The 16,351-nt window shown below is 34.9% G+C and overlaps 2 protein-coding genes across 2 annotated transcripts in view; both read right to left on the reverse strand.

Moving 5' to 3' along the window:
• Positions 1–16,351, reverse strand: part of LOC308640326 (NBAS subunit of NRZ tethering complex-like) — a 53,490-nt gene that overhangs the window by 30,147 nt on the left and 6,992 nt on the right. The gene's annotated exons all lie outside the window — the stretch shown is intronic.
• Positions 15,224–16,351, reverse strand: part of LOC308640320 (NBAS subunit of NRZ tethering complex-like) — a gene marked incomplete at both ends in the record, with an annotated part of 42,339 nt that continues 41,211 nt past the window's right edge. Inside the window, one exon of the mRNA XM_081312279.1 lies at positions 15,224–15,244. Coding sequence (XP_081168405.1) covers positions 15,224–15,244 — 21 coding nt within the window. The remainder of the gene's footprint in view (positions 15,245–16,351) is intronic.

Genomic DNA, 16,351 nt, shown 5'->3' on the forward strand with positions numbered 1-16,351 from the left:
TAGCATACACAAGGCCCTGGGTTCAATCCCCAGCAACACACACGCACACGCACACACACACAGAACTAGTTTTAAAAAGCATTAAAGTTTAAGGAAAAGGCACAAACTCCAGTGGAGTAATGCCACAGAATCTCCCAGAAAAGTCAGTAAAATAACTGACAGATTTTTTTTTATAAAAGATGATTAACATCAATGAAACAAGGGACAACATATGAGAAGTCACTAAAATGAAAACTGGCCCCGTCCACCATTACTCCCACCTTCATCTTAGAGCGATGACCCTAATTTTGAACAAGAGAGACAGAAAGTCCTCAAAATATAAAAGGATGCCCATGCTTATTATAAGCAAAACTATTAGAGGGAAAAAGAAAAAGATGTACTCAAACCCCATTCAGCAGCCTTTCACTTTAGCAATAAGCTACCAAAAAATATAAATAAGCTACAATGACCAAAGAAAAGTCTCCCAAACAATGTACTCCTTTATATTTAGCATCTACTGTAAGACATGTAAGACATTCATAAATGTGTGTTTTATTTTTGTAATGACACTCATTTGTAATATTTAACCAATGGAAAACAGGGGCTTAATTTAAAACTGTTGAATTACAACTTTAATTTATGGTATTTAGTATTTCATTCAATGAAGGAGAATACACATTATATGTGATTATATTCCTTTCAAAGACCTGAGATCTAAGAGTCAACTAAGGATTGATGAAGACCATCGTCATACAGGGAGGCAATTTTCCAGTAGAGAGGGATGTAAGAGATCAGTAAATTTCATTTCCTATTCTGTTACTCAGACTGACACAGAACCAATGGATAGAATAATAGTGAGGCCCCTTATTTAAGATTATTGAAAAAAAAAACACTTCCAGGACCAAAAAAATAAAAAACATGACAAAAATTTATCAGCTACAGAACTACTGAAATGTGCCAAAACGTTCATGAACTGTATCAGTGTACATTAACCATGACCCTATGTGGGTTTGTATTGCTAATGGAATTTGAACAAAAGGATTAAAGAATATTTTTATATCCTTTTCATTCATATAACCAAAAAATGGAATTACAGCTATGCAGACCACAAGTTATAGGAAGATTATGTGTTTACAGTCACCTATTAAAATATCTGCATATTCTTGCCTCTAAGACCTATGCTGAATGAGCATTTTACACACTATGAAGCTATCCAACTTTGTCCAGCCTAATACTTATTTATATAGCACTTATGACAATGAACACAAATATAAATCACTAATTATAGGTATAAACTCAGAAGCCTTGAGAGACAATATTATCTTTCCTGTTTTACAATAAATGTAGCATAGGCACAGAAACACCAAACTACTTGTCCAAAGTCACACAGCTAATAAGATGCAGATAGAATTTGAGCCTAGGAAATCTATCCCAGAGTCTATATTCTGAACCATCCTGACATCCTACCTATCTGTATTCTACCTTTTAATTCCATCTTTCATTCAAGCCATCCGCAAAATTCCAGCTTCCTACAGATGATTCTAAAACCATTCAGATTACCTTCTTTTACTACATCCTTACTCCTTTCATCTGGACAACTTATGTGGCATTTTACTCCTGTGTAGTTTTACAATTCAAAGGTGGTATTCTCCATTTCCCTGGAGTTCTTAACTATTATTTCCATCAATTTCCTAGCATATATTTTTGTCTCCCCACTGAAAGTAAACATGCTTTCTGGTAAATACCTGTTTGCAACCATCGCAAATCCTGGTAGTATTATAGACATAGTAATAATATGTGAATGACAATTTTAACTTACATATAAGTTTAATTTATACATTTAGTGATTAGTTATTATATAGTTTATACAAATAAGTGTGTAGTTTTATTAACCATGAAATGTTAGTCTATATAAATGTTTAATTTGTGGCTGAGACTTAATACCTAAACCACAAATACTCCATAAGACACATACTAGAATTATAAATTCGTAGATATGTGACCCACATTAGTTCAAAAATTACCATTATTGAATGATTACAAGAATGATCAGTAGGAATTGATCTACTGATATACTCTTAATTCTACAATAGGTGGTCTCAAAAGAACTAGAAAAATAAAATTAAAATCAAGCTGTACAAATTTACCATATAAATGTATATATAAATGTCAGTTTACAGAGACCACTACACATAGCTAAAACCACTGGATTACATATAACATTTTCAATATTTATCTCACTGCTATTTTATTTGTATAATAAGGGTACTTTATACTCAACGCATAGGAGATCCTTAAAGTGATTCCACCAACTAATTAAGTTTCCTTAAGAAAATAATCATTGCACTATTCTAACTTTTAAAGAATCCTCTAATGACAATATATAGATACTTCAGAAAACAATGGCAACAGAAAATAACATGGATACAAAATATTTTGAATTCTCTATTCAAAAACAGAAGCACATAATGACAACATTGTAACACTCTTTAAATGGATATAAAGGTAATATGACTCATGATATGCAGTATCATAATATTCATTTTCACTGTGCCAATCAAACATACTGTTCATTAGAAGAAAAAATCCGAAACTTCTAATGTTCTGGTCATGCTTACCAGACTTCCTTTCATGTTATTAACCTTGTATGTATTTCTTGGATGCTGTCACACTGTATTTTAATTATTTATCTGTCTTGCTCCTTTACTAAACTATAAGATCCTTCAAAGCTTTGTATCCTTATTACCAAAAGTTCTCTATAGGTTTAATGCAATGCCAATCAAAATCCCAATGGCATTTCTTGTAGAAATAGAGAAAGCAATCATGAAATTCATATGGAAAAATAAAAGACCCAGAATAGCAAAAACAATGCTAAGCAGGAAGTGTGAATCAGGTGGTATAGGGATACCAGACTTCAAACTATACTACAGAGCAATAGTAACAAAAACAGCATGGTATTGGTACCAAAACAGGCGAGTGGACCAATGGTACAGAATGGAGGACACAGAAACCAACCCACCTATGCCCCTAAGCCATAGGATTATTGATAGCTCATGGTAAATATGCTTTCCTTGCAGCTAAAGAGTTAATCTATTTAAGGTTTTTTCAAACTTTTCTAATTTAAAATTTAAAATTTTTAGAATTGACTCCCTTATTTTACACTCGGGCCATCAGCAACAACCCAGTACTCTGAAAGGTCTGTATATGAGCATACATGAGCACTAAGACATGGAATGTCCTAAGCTGTTAATAAGCAAAGTAGACTGTTTTCTGAGATATTGCTGTACAAGTTCGTTTACAGCCTCACTAATGAATTATCAGAGTCTTAGTCAAACAGCACTGTAGATTGCCACCTTGAAAAAATGAAATTCCAGGAAATGAGGAGGGTGAGGTTTAGGTGTCATTCCCACAAACGTGGCTGGAAAGACAGTGGTCTAGGTACTTTCAGTACAAGTACTTCCAACACATCCCTATTGCTGATGAAGTTCACAGAGACTGCAGACAGATGGGAGAAAAAAAATATTAATTAGAAGTAAATAGAACTCACAGTATTAGGTAAATTTAAATTACACAACAAACATTTAATTGCTCACACCTTTACTGAACTGCTAAACTTTTAACAGAAATGCAGATCATATACTTAAGGAACACAAATAGGAAAATAAATACTACTATGTAAGTTAGTGTAGGAGACAAAGTGGTATTAGTCTTCAAAGAAAAATACTTTTAGAGGCAGAATGAAATACAAAGGTACAAAAAAGAACTAAAGATATGTATGCTTATCTCTTTGAGAACCCATCCATTAAGGTCCATGAGAGTTCACACATACTGTATATCTCTAAGATGCGTGAGGCTGACAGACAACCTGTGATGGTGGCAATTCAAAAACAGCACATCTCTACTCAATACACTACAATTTTGCCAGTTTGTTGTTAGTAGCAACAGAAAATTCTGTGTGTCAAAATAGACTGAATGTTACAATTGCCAGAACACAAAATCAGTGAAACAGTACAGGAAGTGGTATGCAAATTGACCCTGGAATAAAAAACAAGTGCCAGGAAATCCACAAGATCTTCTTTCACCTGCATTTCTAGATCACTTTCTAGAATTATCAGACTAAGGAAAAGCATTAACCTGTTCCAAATTCAGAGTTCAAAGAGAAGTGAAACTTAGGCACACAGAGAAGTGTGGCTGGTGAAACTTCTGGTTTGATTACATCAGTCAACACATTATGGAAAAGGATAAAGTATGCTCCATACCAGGGATAGAGACTCTCCCTTTAGATAATCAAAGCTAAAGGAAACGGATGAACAAAAGAAATATCAGCTCAGAAAAGCTAAATTAAAACACTAAAACAGAACTTCCGTTTTAAGCCAAAATAGAGCATGAAGCAACAGAACACCAATAAACCTCTTGGAAAACACACACACACACACACACACACCCCAAACACATCTAACACCAACACACCAGGCAGTGCAGGGTACTGACAACTAAGGGAAAATGAGTTCTACAATACTCCAACTCCAGATCACCACCCAAAAAGAGGTGACAGACCACAGGACAAAAAGCAGGGAGCAGATCCAAACAGAGCCTGGCCGTCCTTCTGAGTTGAGGAGACAAGGTTTGAAACTCAGCAAGCCAAAGCAGCTAATAATCCATAGATAACAGGGCATAGAAGAAAGATTCTGCACTATGAAAGCAAACTCTGAAGATCCTCCAAAGTCTGTGAGCAAGTCATGTACTCAGAAGCTCTGATCAGCCCACACTTGTGAATATGTAAAGAACCAAGCAAAAGGAACAGAAGGAACTGTAGCTTTCATGCAAAAAAGCCAGAAATAGCCTGTGTTCCCACCAGTCAGAATGGAAAAATAATAATTTACAGTGTATCAGTACGTAGAGGAGCATCACCTTAGCCTTGACGGAAGGCTATTCTGTTCCCACTCAGCAAAGCTAAAAAGTAAGCCTCAAAAGGATTATGTCCAAGCAACTTACCTGTACCCCAGAAGAAAGCCTCAATACACATGTATCATCCACCCCAGTCATGTTAAATCCACGATGTCAGCCAATGAATCAAAAATTGCCAGGAATGTACAAACTAAAAAGCTGCTTCTCAGCAAAATAAATAATCAGTGAGGTTAAGTAGAGAGACCACAGCTTGGGAGCAAATTTTTACCACTTGCACAGACAGAGCACTAATCTCTAGGGTATATAAAGAACTAAAAAAGCTAAGCACCAAAAAAATAAATAGCCCAATCAATAAATGGGCCAAGGACGTGAACAGACATTTCCCAGAAGATGATATACAATCAATCAATATATGAAAAAATGTTCATCTTTGCTAGCAATTAGAGAAATGGAAATCAAAGCTACTCTAGTCAGAATGGCAGCTATTATGAAGACAAACAATAAGTGTTGGTGAGAATGTGGGGAGAAAGGCACACTCATACACTGCTGGTAGGACTGCAAATTGTGCAGCCAATATGGAAAGTAGTATTGAGATTCCTTGGAAAACTGGGAATATAACCACCTTTTGACCCAGCTATCCCATTCCACGGCCTGTACCCAAAGGACTTAAAAACAGCATACTACAGGGACAGAGCCACATCAATATTATAGCAGCACAATTCACAACAGCTAAACTGTGGAACCAACATAGATGCCCTTCAATTGATGAATGGATAAAGAAAATGTGGTATATATACAATGGAATATTACTCACCAATAAGAGAATAAAATCATAGCATTTGCAGATAAATGAATGGAGTTGGAGAATATAATGCTAAGTGAAGTTAGCCAACCCCCCCCCCAAAAAAAAAACAAATGCCAAATGTTTTCTCTGGTAGGAGACTGATTCATAGTGGAATTCAGAGGGGGAGCACGGGAGGAATACATAAACTCTAGAAAGAGCAAAGGGGTGGGAGGTGGATAGAAAAGACAGTTGAATGAGATGGACATCATTACCCTAAGTACATGTATGAAGAAATGAACAGTATGAAAATACTTTGTATACAACCAGAGGTATGAAAAATTGTGATCTATATGTGTAATATTAACTGTAATGCATTTTGCTCTCATATATAATAAATTAGGATATATATATATTTATTTTGAAAAAAAATTGCCAGGAATGCAAAGAAAGACAAAATGATGGCCCATTACCATAAGAAAATTTGTTTTTTAAACAAATCAAGAAACACAATGAATGATATAAGCAGTAGCATAGAAAATAAATATATCCAAATCTACCAGGAATCAAAAACATCAGAAATGAAATGTAGTATACTAAGATTAAATACCCACACACAAACAGCCATAAACAGCCATCAACAGCAGACACTCAAAGGAAGACTAATGTAGAAACTACCCAAAATGAAACACAGGGTAAGAATGACTAGGACAATTGAGTTCTAACATAAGATCAAGCAGCCAACACACATACAATTGGGGTCTGGAGGAGGCGAAATGGTATGTATTATTGGAAACAGGAGAGAGGGAAGGGAAAAAATAATATAAATGAGTTTCCTAAATTTGGTGAAAACTATAACCCCAGAAATTCAAGGAACTCCATAACCAAAAATTAGAACATGTAGAAAGCAACACTAATAGACAGCATAATAAAATGGCTCAAGACCAATTATAAGATCTTAGAAGTACACATATAAAATAAGACACGAGAGAAAGTAAAAGTAACAGATCTCTCATCAAAAGCAATGTGAGCCAGAAGACAATGGGGTGACCCTACTGATGCACTGAAAGTAATAGTAGCAACAAGTAATGGGGATTCAATGGAGCAAACTAAGCTATGTGCATTTATGAAATATGTCAAAATCAACTATGACTACAAAGCACTAATATTAAATAAAATTGGCAGTGTATAAGTCTATACTTAACATACCTTTCAAAACAGACAAAATACAGACTTCAGACATAAAAACAAAGATAATTCCTCACCAGCAGATCAGCACTGTAGCCAAGTTAAAGAAAATCTTTCATGCAAAAAGAAACTAATACCAGAAAAACGTGGACTTCACAAGGCAATGGAGGGAAATGAAGAGTACTGGAAATGGTAAATGTGTAAATATAAAATACATTTTTAATTTAACATTAATTAAAACAATAAGAAAAATTTATAGTGGCATTCATCACACACATCAGACAATAAATAGCGAAAAGCCAGAAGGAAAGAAAAATGCTTTTAGAAATGTCTTACTTTTTATGTACTATTATTTGAAAGTGGTCTTTCAGAGTAGACTTTGCTTTCAGTGTTTAGGTATAACAGTCTTCATAAACCACTTTAGTGTTTAACAGAGAAAAGTAACATTGTTATGGAATAGCAGTTCTCTAGGATGAGGCGACTAAAAGGAGAGAACAGAGGGATGCTGGTAATACCATTTAATTGTCTTCACTGTGTGAAAATGTGTCAAGTTGTACATTTTCCTGTATCTGCAGTTCAATAAAAGTTTAAAAAAAAAACACTTGACTACTTAAAATAAGGCTTATTATACAGTTTTATTAGTAATCTGGAATGTCAGATCTCTTGCCAGCAAAGGGGCACTGACCCAGATTAAAAAAAAAAAATCAAAGCCTCAAAGTCATCAGGAAGAAGTGATTCGTCTTAAGAGCTGCTAAGACAAAATATTTGCAATGGGGTAATTTACAAACAACAGATATTTTTAGAGTTCTGGATTCTGAGAAGTCTAAGAAGCAGGTGGGCTTGGTGTCTCATGAAAGGGCCAGTCTCCATTTAAGATTCCCCTTACTGCTGTGTCCTCTAGAGGGAGAAACACTTCATCCTCATATTATGGAAGGGATGGAAAAGCAAGAAGGTGCCGTCTTCAATCTTGAGTTTCTAGCAGGGCACAAATCCCATCCATGAGGGCAGAGCCCTCAACTGAATCACTTCCCAAAGGCCACATCTCATGCTGCTGTACTGGAGATTGCATTTCAATGTGCATTTGGGACATGGCACCATCATTCAAACCATAGTCATTCCTCATTTGTCAGTTTTTATTCATCAGTCTTTTTGCAAGCCTATTTAATACACCTAAAACTAAAAGGAATCCATAAAATGATATTCCTATCAATATCTACAAAAGAAATGTTGCGGCTACTGCCATAACAATATCCTCTATTACAACTACCATTGACATTTTTATTGAACATCACACTTCAGTCATAAAAAAGGTTTCACGGAAGTATGTGGCCAGCAACTATCAGAACCAAATCATATACCCACATTTCTAACTACAAGCCAGTGCTCGTTCCAGGATACCATACTATCAATTCTCTCCTCGACAAATGTATGTCCACATATGTCAAGTAATTCCAATATTTATGTATGCCTTGGGTGTTTTCATAGTTTTATGTACATTATCCAAACTTTTGGGATCAAATGAAAGGGGAACAAATCGAGTTTAAACATTTCTTAAAATATTGCATATATTTTTCTACATAACAATTTAATTTTTAATAGCATTTTTCTTATTACAATCTTTAAACAAACTTACCAATATCAGAAATTGGAAAAAGTGTCTCCCAGGGTTATTTATATGTTAATCAAACATAGTATGATAAAGATACTTGCTGTTACAGACAAGTATTTACATATTAATGAAATCTTTATTGGCAAAGACTGATCAAAAAGTATTATGGGGGCTATGTTGCTGCGGCAATTCAACCATTCAGAATATGTTGTTGCTTACTTAAAGGTCATGTGTTCTCAAATTATTGGTCAAGATACTTAAGTTTAGAAGAAAACTGAATAAAAGGAAGATCTTATTTCCATGAAGAGTATCATTTGTATCACTCAGTAATGCTGCATCTGGTAACAGCCTGATTTAAAGGAAATACATCAATGGGGCAGAGGGGGGAAAGGCCAAAATTGGGGGGAAGTGCCTCCTCAAAAATTTTTTAATGAAAGCAGTAACTTTAAACTGTACTAAACCACATTAAAAACATTTGATAGGGCTAGGACAGGGGCTGTAGCTCAGGGGTGGAGCACTTGCCTCACACATGTATGGCACTGGATTTGATCCTCAGCACCACATAAAAATAAAGATATTATGTCCATATACAACTTCAAAAACAAGTTAGAAAAAAATATTGGCAAGCACTATATCCATACTAAACAGGATGTGATAAGTATTAAAATAACTCTACATTTCAGAACATATTTTACTAATATGTTTCAAATGTTTTCCCCCTAACAGCAAAATAATCCCTTTACTGCATATTTCAGGATTACTGTAAGAGCTACATATGAAAGACAAAATGAGGCTGTAAACTAAAGAGACAAATGTTCTATACTCAATCCTGAAATGTTTGACTAAAAGGGAAAAACAAATTAATCAATATACCTTCGTTTCTTTGGCCTTCATCAGAGTTCCAGACACTTAATATCAACACACTTGAAGCCCCAGAAAAATTACTTTCTAATAGTATTAGTTTCTGCCTCCTTAATCAGAGAAATTACACTAAGTCCATTTTTCCTTTAAATTGATAAGACAGAATTAATTTAGCCAAAATCTAAAGTGCCACCATGCCAGGAGTTGTGAAAACCAACTACCCATACCACCAGCCCCAGTTCCTGGTTCTGAAGGTTGACTATATAAAGCAGGCCTTTCCCTTTTTTGGATTCCAAAACTGATGCCATTTTGTAAAAAGTGGTCTGTGTACTAGTCTATCGATGGTCACCTCCAAAACAAAATACAAAGCCACATTATTCTTTGGTCATAGCAACTCAGAAACAAACTATACAAATGGAAATTAAATTTTTATTAGGTAACAAATTGACTTAAGTTTTAGAAGAAAAATTCTTCTATGTCTCTCTTGAGACCGAGAACCAAAAAGTAAAAAGTGAATACAATAGTCTAATCCTTCTATAATTATTTCATTTTTCAGCGTACAATTGAGGTGATACCCTAATTTTGTTTTTGAAATGAGGTGAGAATAGAATACTCAAAAATTGCTTTTAAAATTTTCAAGGAAAACGTATTTATGAACAGGACTAGGCTACATAAAACCATGAATAAAGAGATTTGTATTTAATTTTTGGAAATCCTCCCTACTAACTCAATTTCAACCAGTGAATTAATTGGAAACATCATCTGTACCCTTCTCAATCAACAATATGATATTGTTGAATGCATGAACAACTTCAGGTTAAATATTTATTCAGACTACTCTATCACTCAGAATTCCCTGAATCAAAAACACACTCAACTCTAAGGTCTGGATGCAAACCTTATCTCTTCCAAGGGGGTTACCCAATGGACCTCCTTCACAACAAAAGCTCATCTTTCCCACCTCTACACACATCTACATTCCTTATATAAAAATGTTGTACTTTATTGTAGGTACATATATACCTTTATCTGATCTTCCCTACTGGATTTTAATTTATCTACAGAAAGAGACCACATCTGATTCCGATTTGCATTACCTATTCAATCCAATGAAATTATGACTCATACATCTGCTTTCAACTGTTCTTTCAATGAAAATTAAATAAAGGAATTTAGAATAGTTCTGTTTTTAAATCATTCTCACAAATTAGCTGTAAATTTCACTCTAAACAAGATTAAAATTTAAAAAAAACAAGTGCTTTTCAAGGAATATTAATATGATCTTTTTGCAACAAAGATCTTCCAGAATATCCAATAAACTATGAAATTAAGGCAATAGTAGTTGATTGTGACACTGTCTTCTGTTGCTTTCAAGGAAAAATAGCAATGTCAATTTATCTTTTGAATTTAAAGCTTCTTAAAGTCAATGCTAACTTTGTTAAGAAATCAAATTGCTTAGTTTCTGAAAAACTACAATCTGATGTAAATTATCAAAAATCATCCATTTGAAACCAAACTGTAATAAAAAGTTGATTTTGACCTATCATTCAACTGTGGAGAAATGGGATCTTTTTAAAGTTAAATTCTTTATTAATGATTTAAGTTACAAGGTAAATCAATTTTACCTAATAAAACTGGTTCTACTGAAATTTTTAATGAAATTTATATTGATATTTTGATTTTATGGCACATTTTTATGTTTCTGTAAGAACAGAAAAATAATCCATGTCTGGCTATTCAAACCCAAGAGTCATAAAACAAAGTGAGAAGGCTCAGAAGTTCCCTTCATTTTGGAGGCCCCGCCTATCACCAAAAGATGAAGAGGTTCTCATAATGAGTCGGGCAATAACAGATGATAGTACACTAGCTCATCTAGCTAGTGCAAGGCCCTGGGTTCAATCCTCAGCACCACATAATAAATGTCCAACTAAAAATCATGTTTAAAAAACAAATTATCAACCATTATTACAGTCATGCAGTATATCCACAGCACTTTATTAGGAGATAGATATCTCATTACCAAAAAAAAAAACTGCCATAAGATATGACAACCTGTATAGACAAAATATTCTCCATATTGGTCTCCAGAAGTTTTAGTTTTGGGTGAGTGACAGTAACTGTCAGTAAGGACAAAGTTATGCAAAACTTCACACCCAATGATAATTCCCAGGGGCCCTGAATTTTCTGTTGCATTACGTGGAACAGAATGCGAAAAAGGGGCAAAGGCCCAAGCAAAGCAAGAATGATTTATGATTAACAAAGAAAATGCCAGAGACAAATGCAGTTCAAGTCAGCACAGCACAAAGAGGGCCTAGTTCTGCAGGTGAAAGGGAAGAAAGCTTCTACCAACTGGCTTATCATGCAATGTACCATACTGTGTTTGCAAGGTTGTTCTGAAAAAGTGGTTTTTATGTTCCAGGAAAAGAGCAGCTTCTGAATATGGGGACTAGTATACTCTGACATGAGCTTAGGATGGCATCCTATGTGACCTAAGCCAGGGTTGACAGAATTTTCACACTGTCACTATTTTTAGCTTTGATGATCTTATCAATTACCATGGAACTAAAGGAAAGAATAATTAGTGCTGACTCAACAGATAACTCAAAGGAAAATGGAAACTTGTAAAATACACAATTCACTGAGTTATAGTCCATCTACATGTTACAGCATATTTTTCATAATCTTTCAATCACCAAATAAGCTAACAAATTTATTTATAAGCAAATACATTGCAAAGTTCTGAGAGTAAGTTTTGGGGGATGATGTTAAGAATATAATGCTCTATTCCATTTCCATTTACGTTTGTCACTTGCACTATAAAATCCTGCAATAACCCCAAATACACAGAATACAATTCAGTCTTTTCCTATTGGTTCTGGAGATAATCCAGGAATATATCTGAGTAATAATTCTTATCTAGTAAATATATAAGAGCCAAAGAATTTTATTATCAACATACATAGATCAACAGTTTATTTCCACACATTAAAAATAAATGAAGTCTAGGGACCGAGGTTGTGGCTCAGTGGTAGAGCACTTGCCTCGCACGTGTGAGACCCTGGGTTAGATCCTCAGCACCACGTTAAAAAAATAAACCAATTGAAATAAAGGTGCTGTGTCCAACTACAAGTAAAAAAATATTTTAAAAAATTAAAAAAATAAAGTATATATAATGTTGTAGTATCGGAGTGGATTTTCAAACAGAAAAAGACATAAGTCTAAAAAAAATACTGGTGAATTCCAATAAACCTTTGGTGAGTTCAGTCACTTCCGTTTTTAAAATGGAAATTTGCTCCCACAAACTAATACATTAGGTAACTTAAGTATAACAGATTTCACATTTACACATGCACAACTGCATCCCCAGGAAGCATCCCATGAACACTGGACCCAGCTAAATCAAGCCAGATCAGACTCCCGTCCATGCACACTCCCCCACGTCCACCAGCTAGCTCAGTGAAGTGATCCCATCCACATCTTGTGTTAAAACTTTCCAGATTTCTGTCGCCCTCCTGGCTCCACTTTCCAACTCACAAAGCGCAACTCTTCTGACACCCACTTCCACAATAAGATGCCCTTCACATGTTTTTCAAGGTAAAGGTCCATATTTGCACATTTATTTCTTAACTATTACTTGTGTAAAAACTATGTTAACATTTTTGTTAGGTTCTTAACTTTGTCCTAGTGCACAAAGTGCCACTAGCCCCATTTCCCTAATATTCCGTGTAGTTTTTACTGAATGATTCCACACAGTGCAATATTTAGAAATGCATGCACCACATTATAGCAGAACTGACTATGTGGTAGTCTATATTTGACCAATGTGTTATGACTAAAGGAATGGGAACCTAGGTGAAGAGTGTACCTTTTTCCCCCGCAACAATGTGTTTTATTTGTTTTAATTAGTTATACATGACAGTAAAATGCATTTATGTACTCTGATATATATAGATGGGATATAATTTCTTATTTTTCTGAGTGTACATTGTTGCAGAATCATATTGGTCATGCAGTCACATATATACATACAGTAAATGGTTGGAGTTGGAGAATATGCTAAGTGAAATAAGCCAATCCAACAAAACCAAAGGCCAAATATTTCCTCTAGTATGTGGATGCTAATTCACAATAAGGCGGGGGCACTAGGGAAGAATAGAGTTACCTTAGATTAGGTAGAGGGAAGTGACAGGAGGGGAAGGGAGGGGATATGGGGATAGAAAAGATAGAATGAAAGAGTTTTCTGTAAATGTAAAATCATTCCAATAAAAACTCTGAAACAATATACAAACTATATAAGTATATGAGACCAAACTTTAGTACAAAATTCTGTATTATAATAACTGCTAACAATTCAATACCATTTACTTGATATAATACCAAGCACTGTTTGCAGTGGTTTAATTCTTTAATCATTCTTACAACACTGTGGAGTAAGAGCTATAATCATACCCATGTTACAATGAAAAGACAGTGGTACAGTTGATAAACTAACCCCAAATCATGACTCTAGGCAGGTAGTAGGTGCCCTTACCACTATGGTACATTATTTCCACAAATACAACTTTTTTTTAACCACACTGTATTCACCATACTGGAAAGATTTCACTCAGAAAGGACGCTAAAATGAAAAAAAAAAAACTATAAACTAAAAAGCTGTCAACAGTGATGTGGCTATGTCACTAGAGTATGCCAAGTTCTTTAGGAATAGACCAAGGAGTGGGATAGCTGAATCAAATGGTGGTTCCATTCCAAGTTTTCTAAGGAATCTCCACACTGCTTTCCAAAGTGGTTGCACCCATCTGCAATTCCCACCAGCAATGTACCTTTTTCCCCACATCCTCTCTAATACTTATTATTGCTTGTGTTCTTGGTAACTGCCACTCTGGCGTGAGATGAAATCTTAGTGTAGTTTTGATTTGCATTTCTCCAATCACTGAAGATGTTAAACACTTTTTCCACGTATTTGTTGATCGCTTGTGTATCTTCTGAGAAGTGTCTGTTCAGTTCCTTAGCCCATTCTTTTTTTTTGTATTAAGTTCATTGAGTTCTTTATATATCCTGGAGATTAACTTTCTATCTGATGCACTTGTGATAAAAATTTGCTCCCATACTTTAGGCTCTCTCTTCACCTCAATAATTATCTCCTTTGCTGAGAAGCTTTTTTTAGTTTGACTCAATCACATTTATTGATTTTATTTCTTGCACTTTAAGCCCCCAACTTCCTTACAAGACTCCTAATCTGACATGATGAAGATTTGGGCCTACCAAAAACCTAACCTGAAATGTGCAATCAGCACAAAAAACAAAAAAAAAATATGATTTTGCACTTTTTATAATCTCTATTACCATGATTGGGGCACTAACAAAGAAATATCACCTTTTTTACTTTATATTCTAGTTTGCCCTTTTAAAGTGTAAACATTTTATATCAATGATTAAGAATTGGTACCTTTTCACTAATGATGAAAAATGTCATTCAAGGTTTTACAAAACTTGGTCACATTTCAATGTCAAATACACAACAAAAAGTGACATTATAATACACAGAATTACACATACCATAGAAATCTCCCAGCCATCATATCCACACAGTTTAGTTCAATCAAAATTGATCAAACTTTGGTTAGATGTCAAAGTGAATGTTTTGCCAATGGAATCTCCAAACAGAACAACAGGTCGATTGCTGACATAACCCACTACTGGTTTCCAAATTTTTTATATAGCTTGAACTCTAAAATTTGAATTCTATCTACCATTCTGTGTACTGAATTTGTCTTAAGTGACTCATTCATTCAAAACCTACTGAGTTATTACTTCATACCAGGCACTGAGACTAAAGATATTCATGGATTTTATATTCATTCATTCACAACTATTTACTGTACAACTGCAAAGTTTCAGGTGCTGTTCTGAGTGTACTAGGGAAGGCAACAAAAAAACGCTTATTCTACTGAAGGAGACATTATAAAGGAAAACAGACAATAAGCAAAACACAAACCAAATTAGTAATAAATGTTAGAAAACAAAAAGATATCAAAGGGAAGGATTTAAAGTGAGGATAAAATTTTAAGCAAAAGAAAGCCAAGGAAAATCATAAAGTAGAAAAGACAACCCTACAACTTGTTAGGTGTAAATGCTATGAAGAGAAATAAAATACGGGGAAAATGTGATGGTGAAGTGAAGGCTGAGAGAAAATGGTCAGTGAACGCCTTTTTGAAGAGGTGGCCTTGAGAAGTGAATGTCAATGAAGTAAGAGATCCAGTCACATGAGGATATGGGAGAAGGGCATACCAAATCAAAAACCCCTTGGCAAGAGCAAATGTGGCATGTTTAGGAAGCAGCAAGAGACCAGAGTGGTGGCAGTGGAGAGAGATGGGGATGTGTACAATCTTCCCGATAGCCACTCTGAATTTGGGCAGGTATACACTTAAAATTGTAATGACTTACTTCAAATCAAATCCACATTATAATTGCAGAGTGTAAATGGAGGGAATGAAGGAAAAAAAAGTGGGATGAAGCCTAAGTGGTACCACTGAGTAATGCAGACTTCCACAAGAAAAATCAGGGTGTATACACAGAAAGTTCAACGGCCATTCAAGGCAGTGGATAAGAAATTTCTACTGATTTGTAAAGTATCCCTGATAACTCATGCCAATTGGAAACAGTGTTCTACTCATTTTGAAATCCCTCCCACATTGCTAGGCCCATGTGAGGTACTCAGCAAATGGCGAGTGGTTATGTGTAGAAAAGCATGTGTGTGCCAACGTGTCGAACATTATGTTCATCAGACCTCACAGTTGTAAATGACTCAGAAAATGAATAACAAGTATCCAAAAGAGAATCCTCAAAAAAAAATCTCTAAACATATATTATTGATCTATATGTCCCTTAGGGCAAGATTCTAAATGGAGAAAAAAACTTGGCAGTGGGTTAAACAGAAATTGCACCTTCAGGTCAGCAGAACCTTGATAAGTACCTCTTATAAGACTCCTCCCACGTTAGCAGGCATATTATCCGCAGCACAC

This window comes from Spermophilus citellus (genome assembly GCF_964194105.1).
Source record: "Spermophilus citellus genome assembly, contig: SCAFFOLD_175, whole genome shotgun sequence".
Taxonomy (NCBI): Eukaryota; Metazoa; Chordata; class Mammalia; order Rodentia; family Sciuridae; genus Spermophilus; species Spermophilus citellus.